Source organism: Lactuca serriola, chromosome 4, assembly GCF_051521515.1.
Source record: "Lactuca serriola cultivar US96UC23 chromosome 4, Lser_US96UC23_V15, whole genome shotgun sequence".
NCBI lineage: Eukaryota > Viridiplantae > Streptophyta > Magnoliopsida > Asterales > Asteraceae > Lactuca > Lactuca serriola.
The window spans coordinates 41709041-41725101 of NC_136411.1; the positions used below are offsets into that span (position 1 = coordinate 41709041).

At 38.6% G+C, this 16061-nt stretch overlaps 1 protein-coding gene across 1 annotated transcript; it reads left to right on the top strand.

The window, feature by feature from the left end:
- Positions 1-410: 410 nt before the first annotated feature.
- Positions 411-3593, top strand: LOC145101391 (delta(24)-sterol reductase-like). The gene is made up of 3 exons (XM_079038581.1): positions 411-549; positions 1680-2943; positions 3026-3593. The coding sequence occupies exons 2-3, from the start codon at positions 1696-1698 to the stop codon at positions 3467-3469; spliced, it is 1692 nt and encodes a 563-aa protein (XP_078894707.1). The 5' UTR covers positions 411-549; positions 1680-1695; the 3' UTR covers positions 3470-3593.
- Positions 3594-16061: the final 12468 nt, after the last annotated feature.

Here is a 16061-nt window from a genome sequence, read left to right on the forward strand (position 1 = left end):
AATGGGAGTTTCAAATGAATTTGGTAAAAAGAAAAATGTTAGCTTTATAAGTATATAATGATAATGATAATGATTTATAAATTAAAATGAAAGTATATTCATTATTTTTTTTTTAGCATGGATAATTACAATGGTTTAAAATATTTTATTTCTTGATGCCATGTTAAAAGTGTTGTCTAAGAATAAGACAAAACGACAAAGTACCCCAACAAAACATTCCTTATGTGACCAAAATGTTTATTAGTAATATGTTGGAGGACTAAAACTATAAATTATTATATTCTAAAAAATATATTACAATATGGTCACTGACATGATGCAATTATTAGAGGAATATAGTGAAACAACCCTTTTTTCCTTCTTCCCTTTTTCCTCACCCTTTTCCTATTGCTATAAATACAAGCGTTCGTGTTCAATTAACAACGCCGCCTGCTTCACTCTCTGCTTGGACAGTGAAAGCTATTCCCCTTTTCCCTCACGAATCCTATCCACAGGAGCTTCGACCTTTTAAGGCTCCGATCTTGTCTGCATTTGCCTTTTATTCTTCTGGTAAGCTTTTCTCTCTCTGATTTGTTATTTAATTGTCTATATGGGGTTGCTTAAGCTTTACACTTGAAGATTCCACACATGCACACTCAAAAAGTTGAAGATCTTTAGATCTATCGATATCAATTACGTGTTTCTTCGATTAATGGGTTTATCTGGTTTGACTAGTTCCTTTAATCTCAGAATTTTGTTTATTGATTATTCTATCTTGATTGATTACTTTCTAAGTAAGGTTTATTGTTTATGCATGCTGTTTGACTATTTTCGAGGTAGGGTTTATCGTTTTCTGCACCAAGGAGTTTCTTAAGGGTTTTAGAACTATATGCTTAAACAGTATGATTTTGGGTATTTTCTTGCAAGGATTTGCAGATCTATGCTGCATGCATCGGCATTTTGTAGCGAATTTGTTCGTTTGAGTACAATGCTTATAATTAGGATTTTTGGATTCATAATTTTCCTTCTAAGGATCTGTAGATCTATGTGCAAGGGTGGATGCTTGATATTAATCTACATCAAAATTACAGACAGCTTTCCTTGAATAATTACACTAATCATGAACTAATCATATTTACAAGTAAGACTATAATCACTTTTACCTGCATCTAGACTGGTGTTCTTATTCCATTTTTTTAACAGATACCCCTTGCAATTAAGGGTTTTTAGTATATAATATCTCTTTATCACCATTAAACTAAAGTATCTTTCAATAATATATTGTGTGTACAAAGGATATAATGATAATCTCAAGTACTTTCTGTCATTATTAAACAAAATTTGTTGTGGTCCACTTTTGTCATTATTGTAATGTATGTGGATCATATTTATATCTTCATTATGTTATAGACTTCTGGCAGTGTTGTTTGTATTATCATAGGGTCCCCATGAAAATGTAATAATTGTGGTAGGCTACAAATTTGAACCAAAAAATTGCTGTAAACCAGTGAAACCAATCAGATAACAAAAGTAAGTGAACCCCAGAGAGTGTTGTGTCATTTTCTTATATTTATGATGGATGATAATTGCAACATACTTTACTCTTTTTACCATTATAGGCAATGCACATTATAGGCATTCAGATAAAAAGTATGTTGCTATTCTCTACAACATGTTTCTGATCTTTTTTATTTATACAGATCTCGATATCAAAAAATGGCAGATCTTGAAGCACCATTGGTACGCCCAAAACGAAAGAAAATTTGGGTGGACTATTTTGTCCAATTCAGATGGATTATTGTCATCTTTGTTGTTCTCCCAATCTCCTTCACCTTATACTTTCTCACTTATCTTGGAGACGTAAGATCCGAATGGAAATCATACAAACAACGCCAAAAAGAACACGAAGAAAATGTCAAAAAAGTCGTGAAACGTCTCGCAGAAAGAAACCCATCAAAAGACGGGCTCGTATGCACGGCCCGAAAGCCCTGGATCGCGGTCGGAATGAGAAACGTTGACTACAAGCGGGCCCGCCATTTCGAAGTTGACCTCTCGGCGTTTCGGAACATTCTAGAAATAGACCAAGAAAGAATGATCGCAAAATGCGAACCCTTGGTCAACATGGGTCAAATCACACGGGCCACAGTCCCATTAAACCTCGCGCTCGCGGTTGTTGCTGAGCTGGACGATTTGACAGTTGGCGGGCTTATCAACGGGTATGGAATCGAAGGGAGTTCGCATTTATACGGGCTTTTTTCCGATACCGTAGTGGCATATGAAATTGTTCTTTCGGGTGGACGTGTTGTTAGAGCTACACGAGAGAATGAGTATTCCGACCTTTTCTATGCCATTCCGTGGTCCCAAGGAACTCTCGGATTACTCGTTTCCGCCGAAATCAAACTGATTCCGATCAAGGAATACATGAAGCTGACCTACAAACCCGTGAGAGGAAACATTCGTGATCTCGGACAAGCTTATATCAACTCTTTCGCACCACCTTTCGGGATAGATAATGACGAAAGTACCCCTGATTTTGTTGAAACGATGATCTACAATGCGAATGAAGGTGTTTGTATGACGGGAAAGTACGCGTCGAAAGAAGAGGCGAAGATGAAAGGGAATAAGATAAATAGTGTTGGGTGGTGGTTTAAGCCGTGGTTTTATCAACATGCTCAAACGGCTTTGACAAAAGGGGAATTTGTTGAGTATATTCCGACGCGTGAGTATTATCATAGACATACGCGGTGTTTGTATTGGGAAGGGAAGCTTATTCTTCCGTTTGGTGATCAATGGTGGTTTAGGTATTTGCTTGGGTGGATGATGCCACCCAAGGTTTCTTTACTTAAAGCTACACAAGGTGAAGCTATTCGCAACTATTATCATGAAATGCATGTCATTCAAGATATGCTTGTTCCTCTTTACAAAGTTCCCGATGCTTTAGAATGGGTCGATCGTGAAATGGAGGTATAATATCTGTCTCAGTCCCATCAGTCTCTGTTATCCAATGCATGTCAAACGCAGTATAACCTGTTATTTTTTTTTACAGGTGTATCCACTTTGGTTATGCCCGCACCGGTTGTTCAACCTACCATGGAAAACAATGGTGTACCCGGAGCCAGGATTTGATGAAGAGATGAGACAAGGGGACACGGTGTATGCACAAATGTACACGGATGTCGGTGTGTATTATGCACCGGGACCCGTGTTGAGGGGGGAGGTGTTTGATGGAGCGGATGCGGTTCGTAGAATGGAAAATTGGTTGATTGAGAACCATGGGTTTCAGCCACAATATGCGGTGTCTGAACTGAATGAGAAGAATTTCTGGAGGATGTTTGAAGCGGGGCTTTATGAACAGTGTAGGAATAAGTATGGAGCTGTAGGGACGTTTATGAGTGTTTATTATAAATGTAAGAAAGGGAGGAAGACTGAGAAGGAGGTTCAGGAAGCTGAGCAAGCTCAAGTTGAAGTTCCTTATGCTGAAGAAGATTGATTGGTTTGCTAGTTTAGATATTATATGGATTTAGTGTCACGGTTGATTGGATTTCTTGTTGATTATTATTGTTTGTTTGCAGACTAAGAACATGAACATCATTTAATTTGCACCTTCATTATCATTGGTTTTCGTGTTTGTTTTTGGGAAATTGGTCACGTCATTACTCATAATCAGCCCCTTTGGATTTTAGCCTGGAAAGAAAGGATTGGTATTATACACGAGATTAGGCAACCTTGAAAGTTGATACAAATGAATTTTGTTTTTTTTTGAGATAAATGAGAAGCTATTTTAAAATTACCTCGATAAAAGGTATAATTATCTCACAGGATGACAATTCGTCGCCAAATGGCAAAGACAATGAAGGTGTCAAACAGGTAGCTGGAACCAAATATACAAAGTTGATTAATCTTTACTTAAACTATTTCTCTTTAAACTTGATGTTTTTTTCCCAGCTTAAGTGTTCAATCTCGAATTTGCAAGGAGCATGCTAAATTTAGCATAAAGTGGACCATGGCAGTATATTCACATTGTAAAGCTTTATACATAAGGCACTTTTTATGAGCACATGTAAAGCTTCATTCTTTTACAAGAATAGTTCCACATTTGTATTAACAAACTTGACTATAAAATGTAGCTATAAACTTGAAAATGACATATTCAAGAAGTTGATGTCGATACCTGCCCATGAAGCACTTTTTAGGAGCACATGTTTTGGCACGTGGTTGGGTGTATGGGAACCCACTTGTTCATATTGTCCTGAATTATGAGATATGTTCGGATCCACCATCACCCAACCATCAAATTTTCTTTTAGGAAGAGGTTACAATCTCTGTTTTGGGGAGTTGTTTCTTACTATTGGATTTAGATTTGATCATTGACACATATTTCAAGAAGAGGGTATTCCACACGATCAATGTGCATCATCTTGTAAACGTTTCAGATTTAATCATTTTTGAAGTCCCCATCTTAATTTTGCAAGGCTATCTCACAATAATGTGCTTCATGTTTGCCCCTTTTTATATATCATAGGTTGGGATCTGTCGAAAAGATAGTCTTCAAGCCGCATGAGAGGATTTCCTTACCCTTGTAGTGAACTTGAAAGAGTAAACATGTATCCTTAGAGATTGATGCATGCTTATGGGTGTGGGATGAGGCCCCAACCATTCCTAAACTTATTCTCATGTTGCTCAGGGCCGTGCCTAATGGACTGCTCACGTCATGCAAATTCTAAACATGTCACTTAATCTCATGTTTTATCATCCTCATCTTAATCATTCTAAATGTCTAATACTACTTGCTCAGGCCTAGACATGACTTGTTAATGGCAATATATATATATATATATATATATATATATATATATATATATATATATATATATATATATATATATATAATTATTATAGAAACAATTTTCTTTCAACCATATTAATTTGAAACTTCAATTACCTTTTAAATTTCGTATAATAATGATTGGTAAATGTGATATTTAACAACTACAACTTAAGGGTTTATAACCTATGATACTTTATGATGCATTTTCCCTTCACTTAATCACTACAGCTTAAGTGTGATATTTGAATCGAACTTATGTTCTGAGTATTAAGTAAAAGAGTTGGATTTGGTCCTTTAGCCTAGTCCACGTGTTAGAGTATATACTATTTAGTATATAGTCGGTTGTGTATTAGTCCATCATCGGTTTATATAGTCTAGGCCCAGTCCTTTGTATTCTCATGTATATATACATGTGTAACCTTATTTGTCATTCAAGGAGAATCATTGATTAATATGGTATCAGAGCGGCAATTCAATATTGCCTAAAATTTTCTTCTATTTTCCCTGTTCTTGTCTTTCTCAGATCATCTCCCTCCCACAGCTCGTCTTTCTGCCGCTTTTCTATTCTGCCTCAACCCTAAAAATCAACCTCTATCATCTACTCACCAACATGTCTGGATCGAGCACTACAACCCTTCCATATAAAGCATTTACAGTAACAAACGTGAAAGCCCACATTCCTCTCATTCTCGATCTTGACAGACACAATTACAACTCCTGGAGAGAGATATTCTCTACCCATTGTGAAGCATATGATGCCCTTGATCATATAGACTCTACCTATGATGACCCAGCCCCAAAACCAACCGAACCCGAATGGAAGAAGGTGGATGCAATGGTTAATGGGTTTGAGCCATAAGAACTTTCCTATGTGCACATGCAAACCCTAATGCTTGGATCTAAGTTTCTCTAATTGAACATGCAATGTATCCAAGACTTACAATTCTAGATCTAGTGTAAACAATTGTATCATAACATATGAAATCAGATCTAGAAGAATACCTTAAGTTGCTTGCTTGAATCTTCTTATTCTTGGAGCTTAGAGTCACAATTGTCACTCCTTTAATGGCTTACAAACACCAACTAGCAAGAGGATGATTTAGAGAGAGAGGAGAAGTGAGGAAATCGGCTCTAGGGTTTCTATCTTGCAAGAGGTTTCCTGATTTCCCCCACCCATGGGGTCTATTTATACTATGAGTTACTAGGGTTACACCCTTAACCCTAATTGAATAACTTAGGCCCTAAGCAATCCAAAGATCCTTTTAGATATGAGGCTTGGACGAATTTAAGATATCCAACCCTAAAATTCGTCCACCCTAATATCCATAAGGATTTATAGCCCAAAAACACAACTATCACACATTTGACAGTTTATGCCCTTTTATTCAATTAACATCTTTAAGTCACCAAATTAATTCTTAATTAATTTATGACTTACATCAATCAAATAATATTATTATTCCTTTAATATATTATTCTCATAACATATTAATATAATAATATCTCTTCTCTCTTTATAAATCACCCTGTCAAGTTGCTATGGTGAAGGCAACCCAAAAGGACCATGCACAACCGGGTCAAGTACTTACCAAATATAGTTACATGCTTAGACACTAATCCAACAGTCTCCCACTTGGATAAGTCTAGTAACTATAAATGCAAACACAATCCGATTAGCAATCGTAGCTCTCAAAGACGCTGTCAAACTCTGATCTTATCAGTATCCTGTCCTTCAGATAAGGGATCGTACAATCCTCTGTTCTAGATATCGTGCGGACAATTACATGGAACATTGTCATACTTATTGTCCAACAATTGGTTTCTCGATCTCAGATTCATTTGACATAGAACTTAATTGAACACATCAATTCAGTCCTGACCGAGCCTGGCACATAAGTCAAATCAAATCATCGAGGGCCCCTGATATCGCTTTTACCCTCTTAGGATAAAAGGAACAAATAAACTTCGACTTATATGCATTTACTATTTACTAATCAAATCATACACAACAATGTGTTTTATAACATCAAGTTACTGATGTGTTCTCACATTATCAATGCACCACCAATCAGCAAACAATAAACCATATATCTCGGTTTTAAGACCATATGATATTATCGTCTTGCGATCACTCGTGATAAATTCCATGAAATGATTCCAGCAAGCGCGAGTTTATTCCAATGCTCAAAACTTGTTCATAAGCACTCATGAACGTTGCAACAAACCTTTGCTATGTCTAATACCTTTTAGATAATCTACACACCAATTCATGACAATCTTAATTCATACCAACTTCCAACATATGAACGATTGTGGACCATTCGAACAATTTAATTATTCTCAATAACTCAATTATTCAGGAAGTCAAAACATGCAAAGTGAAACAATAGTTAAACAATTAACATAAGACAGTAACTTTACTTATAAATAATACTCCTTTATATAATCATCAAATGTCAATTACATTTATCTATTATATGTTTCTAAACTATCTAATCTAAACTAATATCGTCCTTCAGCCGAATGCTCCTAGCGTGCTGCAAGTGTTTAACCCTACTCAGTCCCTTCGTAAGCGGATCTGTTGGGTTATCCTCTGACGATACCCTCTTTACTACGAGGTGTCCTTCTTCTACCCGATGTCGAATAAAGTGATATTTTCTGTCAATATGACGAGATCTACCATGATCCCTCGGTCCCTTGGTCAAGGCAATCGCTCATTCATTATCACCGAAAATTTCCATAGGCTCCTTTATGGCAGGTACAACTCCAAGGTCTCCAATGAAGTTCTTCAACCATATCGCCTCCTTTGATGCTTCTCTCACTGCAATGTACTCTGATTCGCACGTTGAATCAGCTACGGTTTCTTGCTTGGAACTTTTCCAAGTCACTGCTCCTCCATTAAGGGTAAAGACCCAGCCCGACTGCGAACGGAAATTGTCCCTGTCGTTCTAAAAGTTGGTGTCACTATACCCTCGCACCTTTAAGTCATCACTCCCACCGAGGACTAGAAACCATTCCTTGGTCCTCCGAAGTACTTAAGAATGTTCCTGACTGCGGTCCAATGTGCTCTGCCAGGGTTCCATTGATATCTACTGACCATGCTCAAAGCAAAGGCCACATCAGGGCGAGTACAAGTCATAGCATACATAATCGAGCCAACTGCGGAAGCGTATGGTACTCGGCACCGAGAGACGTAAATAGTGAATTTACGATGGAGGAATTTTTAGCCTTAGTGATCTAAACGAAAGTCGTAGAATATGTTAAACCGAGAAAACCCATAAAAAGAACGCCCAAATCTGACTTCGTATGAAGAAGTTATGATTTTTCTAAGATTCGGCTTAGCAGTGTACAGCCCGAAACTCGAATTTTAGTTCGAGCGGTTTTTGGCTTACGCAGCCTAAATGAGAGTTGAAGATCTCATTAATAGGAACTCAATGGTAAAAAGATGGACGAAAACAAAGTTCGTATGAAGGAGTTACGAATTCTTCGCGGTCATTTAACAGTCTAAACGCCTCCTACTGTTAAATTTGAGATCAGTTGAGAATTAGCCGACGGAGTCTAAATGAAAGTTTTAGATCTTGTTTTTACCTACGTGTGGAAAAAATAACGTCGAAAACAGAGCTCGTATGCGAGAGTTATGATTTTTCTAAGTTTGAAGGCTGATACGCGATAGGGGGTGACGTGGCACCACCAGAATTGGACACGTGGCACCACCAGAAGGTTACCACATGCACCAACTTGGAGAGTAGGTCCTCCTACTCAACGAGTCCATTAGTCAGCACCCCTATAAATAGAGGTGTCGGGCATTCACTTCTCTTCACACCTCCCAAACTCACTTTCTCTCTCTAGCCTCCCACCCCCCCCCCCTAAAGGCTAGGTAAACCCCCTAGCACCCGAAGGAAGCCCCAAGGCTCCCAGAGTCCCGAGAAAAGAGCCTTTCGGCTCAGGAACGCTGCTCCAGCGAAGCCCGGTTTTCGAGAAAACTCGCTGTAAGTAAGCTATGCCTACCCTATCTTTAGTATAGCTTATGTTTTAATATAGTAACGTTATTAGGAACTTATAATGAGTATTTGGGCTATTATTATGAGTTATGAGTGTTATTTAATGCTTATATAATAATAATAATAGCTAGACTATTAATTTGTCGCGGTTATCGTTAGACTAAGCCCTAGTGGTATTGGTATTAGGTTTTATCGAAGGGAAATTGTTTTGAGAGTATCGAAGCACTGTCCGAGTGCTGAGTCACCACCTTTCAGGTGAGTGCATGGTCCCTTTCATCTTACACATAGATATGAAGTATTTTATTATAAATTACGTGCTATGTGTGCATATTGTCTGAATACTTGCTGTCTATGATGGTGAAAGATTTTTATACATGTTTTAAATGATGTAAACTGTATAAAGTATTTTATATCTACAAAATATGTTGGGTAAAACATGGGTAGATGAATGATGAGGGATAAAATCTGAAATAGAGGAACATTAGTAGCATGGACCTAGTGCCCTATAGGTATACATTGGCAGCAGTGGACCTAGCACCCTATAGATGAGCACTGGCAGCTGCGCCACAACCAGTAGATGTTTTAGATCTACGGTAAAGGTCCTAGCAGCTGCGCTCTAAGGACAGTATCGGTAGCTGCGCCTAATAGGGAGCCTTATGACCATGACAGTAGCGTTTAAAGGTCAATACCGGCAGAAGCGCCTCATAGAAAATGTCCCAATTTTGGCAGCTGTGCCTAAGTGACAAGATTAGCAGCTGCACTTGACCAATGTGTCATTGGCAACAATGGACTTCATGTTGTTTCCTTAGGATGATCCTTAGGAATGAATGAATGAGAAATAGCTGATTCTTAGGGTAGATCCTTAAGAATAAAGAAGACAATGGGGATGAGTAATTGGGTTGATTGTTTGATTTTTTAAACATAATAATTATATTATTGTGGGTTGAAAACCCTATGTACTCACTAGGTTACCCAACCTGACCCACTCAGTTTATTTATATCACAGGTGTTGATATGAAGTCACATTACACTGAGAGATTTCAAAGAGAAATAGATCACTAGAGTAAATGAATGTAAGTTCTGTTTATGCTTATGTTTCTGTATTGACGATGACATCCCAAATGTTTTAAAAGTGAATAAAAATATATTTCTTTAGAAATGCTTTGATAACGCGATTATCATGTTTTTCTGGGAACAAATTCCGCAATATTTTTATTAAAAGAAGTACTCTGATTTTTACAAAGCGTAAACAAAATCGGTCTTTTCTGGCCGTGAAAATGGGGATGTCACAACATCCTCAGCCAACTTCCCATTAAGGAAAGCGGTTTTGACATCCATTTGCCATATTTCATAATCATGAAATGCAGCAATGGCCAACATCACCCTAATAGACTTTATTTTGGCAACTGGTGAGAAGGTCTCATCATAGTCAACTCCGGGAGTTTGAGTAAAGCCCTTCGCAACCAATCACGCCTTATATGTGTGTACCTTCCCATCCATGTCAGTCTTCTTCTTGAAGATCCACTTGCACCCAACCGTCTTACGTCCGGGCATATGGTCAACCAAATTCCAAACTTGGTTGTCGTACATGGACTGAATCTCGCTGTCCATTGCCTCTTTCCATTTTGTAGACTCCGGGCTTGCCATGGCTTCCTTATAGCTGTTAGGTTCATCTAAATTTATTAGTGTACTATCACTAATATACGTGTCCCCTTCTGTAGTGATATGAAAACCATATAAATGGGGTTGAACTCTAACTCTTTCAGAACGTCTAAGAGGTAAGGAATCGTCAATCGGTTCAACCGGAGTTTCCTCCTCGGGTTGAGCGCCAACGTTAGAGGTTCCTTCATCGCTCGACTCTTGAATCTCTTCAAGATCGATTTGCCTCCCACTGTCCCCTTGGCTTATGAGTTCTCTCTCTCGGAAAACCCCTCTCCTCGCAACGAAGACAATATTGTCACTTGGTCTATAGAAGAGATATCCAAAGGATTTCTGCGGGAAGCCGATGAAAATATACCGCTCACTACGAGGTTCGAGCTTGTCGTGGGTCTCTCGTCTTGCGAAAGCCTCGCAACCCCAAACCTTGATATGTGCTAACGAGGGAGCTTTCCCTGTCCACATATTGTGAGGTGTTTTGGCAACCTTCTTAGTTGGGACTAAGTTAAGGATATGGGTGGCAGTCTTTAAAGCATACCCCCATAATTAGATAGGTAGTGAAGCACGACTCATCATGGAACGAACCATGTCCAGCAAGGTTCGATTACGCCTCTCAGCTACACCGTTCAATTGCGGTGTTCTAGGTGGCGTCAATTGCGAAACTATTCCGCATTCCTTGAGGTAGTCGTGGAATCCAAGACTTAGGTACTCTCCACCTCGATCAGATCGAAGCATCTTGATTTTCCTGCCCAATTGATTCTCTACTTCTTGTTTAAACTCTTTGAACTTTTCAAAGGTTTCTGACTTATGCTTGATTAAATAGATATACCCATATCTACTATAGTCATCGGTGAAAGTCACATAGAAGCGGTTCGCATTCCTCGTGGTGGATCTAAAGGGCCCACACACATCGGTGTGTATGAGATCCAATAGACCCTCACCCCTTGCACAAGTGTCAGTGAAGGGTGACTTGATCATCTTCCAAGCAAACAAGACTTGCACACGTTATCATCCCTAAGATCGAATGATTCCAACACTCCATCCTTTTGGAGTTGGGCCATGCGTTTCTTGTTGACATGTCCAAGACGACAATGCCACAAGCATGCTTTATCCTTGTGTAAACAAACCATGAAATGAAATGATGTTTCTTGCCATGTCTGGCGAATAGCAGCTATTATTTAAATCTAAACTTAATCCATTATTAAGCGCTAAAGAATACACTCCAATCTTGGTGACATGCGACGATCTTCTGTTCCCCATGATTAGATTTATTCTTCCACGTTCCACATCCCTATTTCTTCTTAGTCCCTGCAAATCAGAACATATGTGAAAACCACATCCTATATCAAGAACCCAAGAAATAGCATGTGATGAATCATTAGATTTAATTATGTAAATACCTGCAAAAGACGACTTGATCTTCCCATCCTTGTTGGCTTGCAGATATTCCGGGCAGCTTCTTTTCCAATGCCCTATTTTGTGGCAGTGGTGGCACTCTGCCTCTTTAGGGTTAGAGTTGGGCTTAGCAGAACCAACTTTGGTTCCACTAGAAGAGGTACCATCTTGGGATTTACCCTTGTGGTTGCTCTTGGAGGGAGCCTTCCTCTTCTTACCCCTCCCTTGACCTATGGCCAAAACAGGAGCAGCTGTTGGAGTGGGAGTTGATGCAGCAGACTTGTCTTTGAGATTGCTCTCAGCAGTTCTAAGCAGTCCTTGGAGCTTGCTCAAGGTGATCTCTTCCTTATTCATGTGATAGGTCATGCAGAACTGGTTGTAGCAGGGAGGCAAGGAGTGAAGGATAATGTCAATCGCCAGGTGTTCGTCAAACTTAACGTTCAACTTTAGCAGACGATCGACATATCTCTGCATCTTTTGTAGATGAGCGGTAAGGGACTCTCCACTGCCCATTTTGGCAGTAATCATCGAAGTGATGATCTCATACCTCTCTTGCCTCGCACTTTGATGGTAACGGTCCACCAAGTCTTGATGCATCTCATAGGGATAGTAATTCTCATAGCACTTTTGAAGTTCAACAGTCATGGTCGCTAGCATGATGCAATGGACTTTCGTAGCATCACGCTCATGAGCCTCAAAGGCAGCGATCTCTTCGGGAGTAGCAGTGTTGATGTTCACCTCCTTCAGCTCCTTATCGAGGACATACTCTTTGTCCTCGTAACGAGTGACCATTCGGATGTTGCGGATCCAATCATTGAAATTGGACCCGTCGAAAATCACTCTCCCACACAAATTCATGAGTTAGAACGAGTCGGAGGAGTTCGAGCCAGAAGCATTGTTGTTGTTTGAGTTCGACATCTGAAAAAGAAAAGAACAAAGTTTGATTAGAAGTGAATCCCTAATTAAACACCCAAAATGATAAATTAGGGCTAGGATCCAGCAACATTATTTACATACTAGAAAAGGGATGCCGTAATCCAATATGCAAATAATTTGACGGTAAGTGAATGACGATTCACTAATTCTCCACCATGAAAAACATAAAAGAGATTAAGTTTTAAATGTATTGAAAAAATCCTAGATTCCTTTGAGATTCATTGAACTTTTCAATGGCATGTTTAACTCTCGATATGCCCCTCTAGTTTGTGACTGGGATGCCAAGGATCACAAAGCGGGTGTGAATAACCATGCAAATATACATGATGCCCTCATTGTTACAGTCACCTATTCAATGTGCCGGTTAACCACACACGCTCCATCGAACTATGACAAACAATGAGTCACCCTTTGCCACCTTTGCTTAGAACCAATTAGTGTGCCGGTTAACCACACACGTCCCACTAACTTCTTAGCAAGGGTACAAAGTGTAATTTCATGGGATTGCATCAATTCACTTTTCCTAAAGTAACTAAGATTGGGAATTTTTATGAAACTCGTTTAGTTACTTCATATAAATCCATTATACTTATTAATGAGGAGAGAATTTCCCTATCCTACCCGTTCGGCTAACGACCCTCCACCAGTCAAGCAAGCGGTGGGTGTGAGTGTACACCCATTAAGCGCCATTTTATAGGGAACAACCTTATACCCACCTTATAGACTGGCTTTCTGAAGGAGGCCTACTAACAGTAAGACTAGCATTTTTTAAATCATATATATATATATATATATATATATATATATATATTAAGCTTGTAATAATATAATAGTATAGGGCTGAATTTTAAACTTGTAAAATTCTAGGGTTTGAAATTTAAATTATTGAAATTAAACTTTTAATCACAAAACTTGAGAACAAGTTTTGAACTTTTCAAAACATAAAGGATCAAATAGCAAATAATATAAATCAACTAACTAATTTAATGATTATCTAAATTTGATCTAATCAATATTACTTGTAAGACAATTTACCAATTTAATTCAAATAATCAATTATTATCATATAAGGAAATTATCATTCAATCAAATGGTAATTATCTTTTGTTTGGTCAAGAATATACTCAAATGTATGATAAAATTCGGATATTAATGACCCAAAGCAATTAAGGCAAGTATCCTCAAGCAAAACAACAAGAAATCCTGAAATCAGTTCTAACTGACGCTAGAACTCGTCGAGTTCCACTATGAACTCACCGAGTTGGAACTACTCGTCGAGTCCACAATGGGACTCACCGACTTCATCAGTCAGAGGCACAAAAAACGATTTTTCAAGCAAAAAACAATCAAACAAAGCATCAATTCAATAGAAATCAATCAAAGCTCTGATACCACTAATGGGTTTGAGCCATAAGAACTTTCCTATGTGCACATGCAAACCCTAATGCTTGGATCTAGGTTTCTCTAATTGAACATGCAATGTATCCAAGGCTTACAATTCTAGATCTAGTGTAAACAATTGTATCATAACATATGAAATCAGATCTAGAAGAATACCTTAAGTTGCTTGCTTGAATCTTCTTATTCTTGGAGCTTATAGTCACAATTGTCACTCCTCTAATGGCTTACAAACACCAACTAGCAAGATGATGATTTAGAGAGAGAGGAGAAGTGAGGAAATCGGCTCTAGGGTTTCTATCTTGCAAGAGAGTTCCCGATTTCCCCCACCCATGGAGTCTATTTATACTATGAGCTACTAGGGTTACACCCTTAACCCTAATTGAATAACTTAGGCCCTAAGAAATCCAAAGATCCTTCTAGATATGAGGCTTGGACGAATTTAAGATATCCAACCCTATAATTCGTCCACCCTAATATCCATAAGGATTCATAGCCCAAAAACACAACTATCACACATTTGACAGTTTATGCTCTTTTATTCAATTAACCTCTTTAAGTCACCAAATTAATTCTTAATTAATTTATGACTTACATCAATCAAATAATATTATTATTCCTTTAATATATTATTCTCATAACATATTAATATAATAATATCTCTACTCTCTTTATAAATCACTTTGTCAAGTTGCTATGGTGAAGGCAACCCAAAAGGACCATACACAACCGGGTCATGTACTTACCAAATATAGTTACAGGCTTAGACACTAATCCAACAATGGTAAGAATGTGGCTTTACTCAACTCTCTCTCAGAACCTTCTCAACACCATTCCAATGGCGAACAACTCTTGGGCTCGTCAAGTATGTCTCAACATCAAAAAAACTATTTCGAGACAACAAAGATTCTCGTATTATGCAACTAGATTGTGAGCTCCGATCCATAACCATGGGTGATCTTTCAATTCATGCATACTGCTTAAAGATTCAAACCATTACAGAACAACTAGCAAATATGGATATTAACTCTAAGGTTTCTGATAGACACCTTGTAATATACACCATCAACGAACTCACATCTCGTTTTGATGGCATAGCAACAATGATCCGCCACCGTCATCTATTTCCATCGTTTTCGAAAGCACGTTCAATGCTTATTTTGGAAGAACAAAGACTCAACACCAATCAAAATTCTCCAGCTCCTATTCATTCCGATCACTCGTCATCACCTACGGTTCTTCACAACGGTAATAATCGCCGGAACGACCGCCGACGGTAGCCTCACACCGGCAGTTCCCAGCAACAATTCACCGCCCAACAGTCCCCAAGAAACCCTTCAACACTGCATTCTTCTGTTCAGCCATATGGGTGGGTGTATTTACCACCTCCAACCTAATCACGAAGGAATACTAGGCCCAACAACCCTCAGTGGGCCAACAACATTTCTTGACATTATCAAGGAATTCTCGGCCTAGCTCCTACTCAACCACAAGCCCATTCTTTGACCAGCTTTAGCAGCAGTGGAGTTTAACAACAACAGGGAAAAATACCTCCCCCTTGGACGTGGTTTGGATAGGAACAACCCACTTCACTTCCCACATGTTCTCCACAATGTCTATACAAGGTCCTACAACAAATGAGTGGATAATGGATGCCAGAGCTACAGATCACGTTCATGCAAACAAAGGTATTCTCGAATCCATTAGTCATAGTCATATTTCTCATTCTGTTTTAGTTGGTAACAGGTCCTAAATTCCTGTAATTAAGACCGGACACTCCAAACTTCCTCTAAAAAATTCTCATCGCCCACTTCACCTCAATAACATACTCATAACACCCTCAGTAATTAAAAACCTCATTTCCGTTT

Coding starts and splice junctions, on each gene's coding strand:
- LOC145101391 (XM_079038581.1), top strand. CDS start 1,696: ATGGCAGATCTTGAAGCACCATTGGTACGCCCAAAACGAAAGAAAATT. Junction 2,944..3,025: donor GGGTCGATCGTGAAATGGAG/GTATAATATCTG, acceptor TTTTTTTTACAG/GTGTATCCACTTTGGTTATG.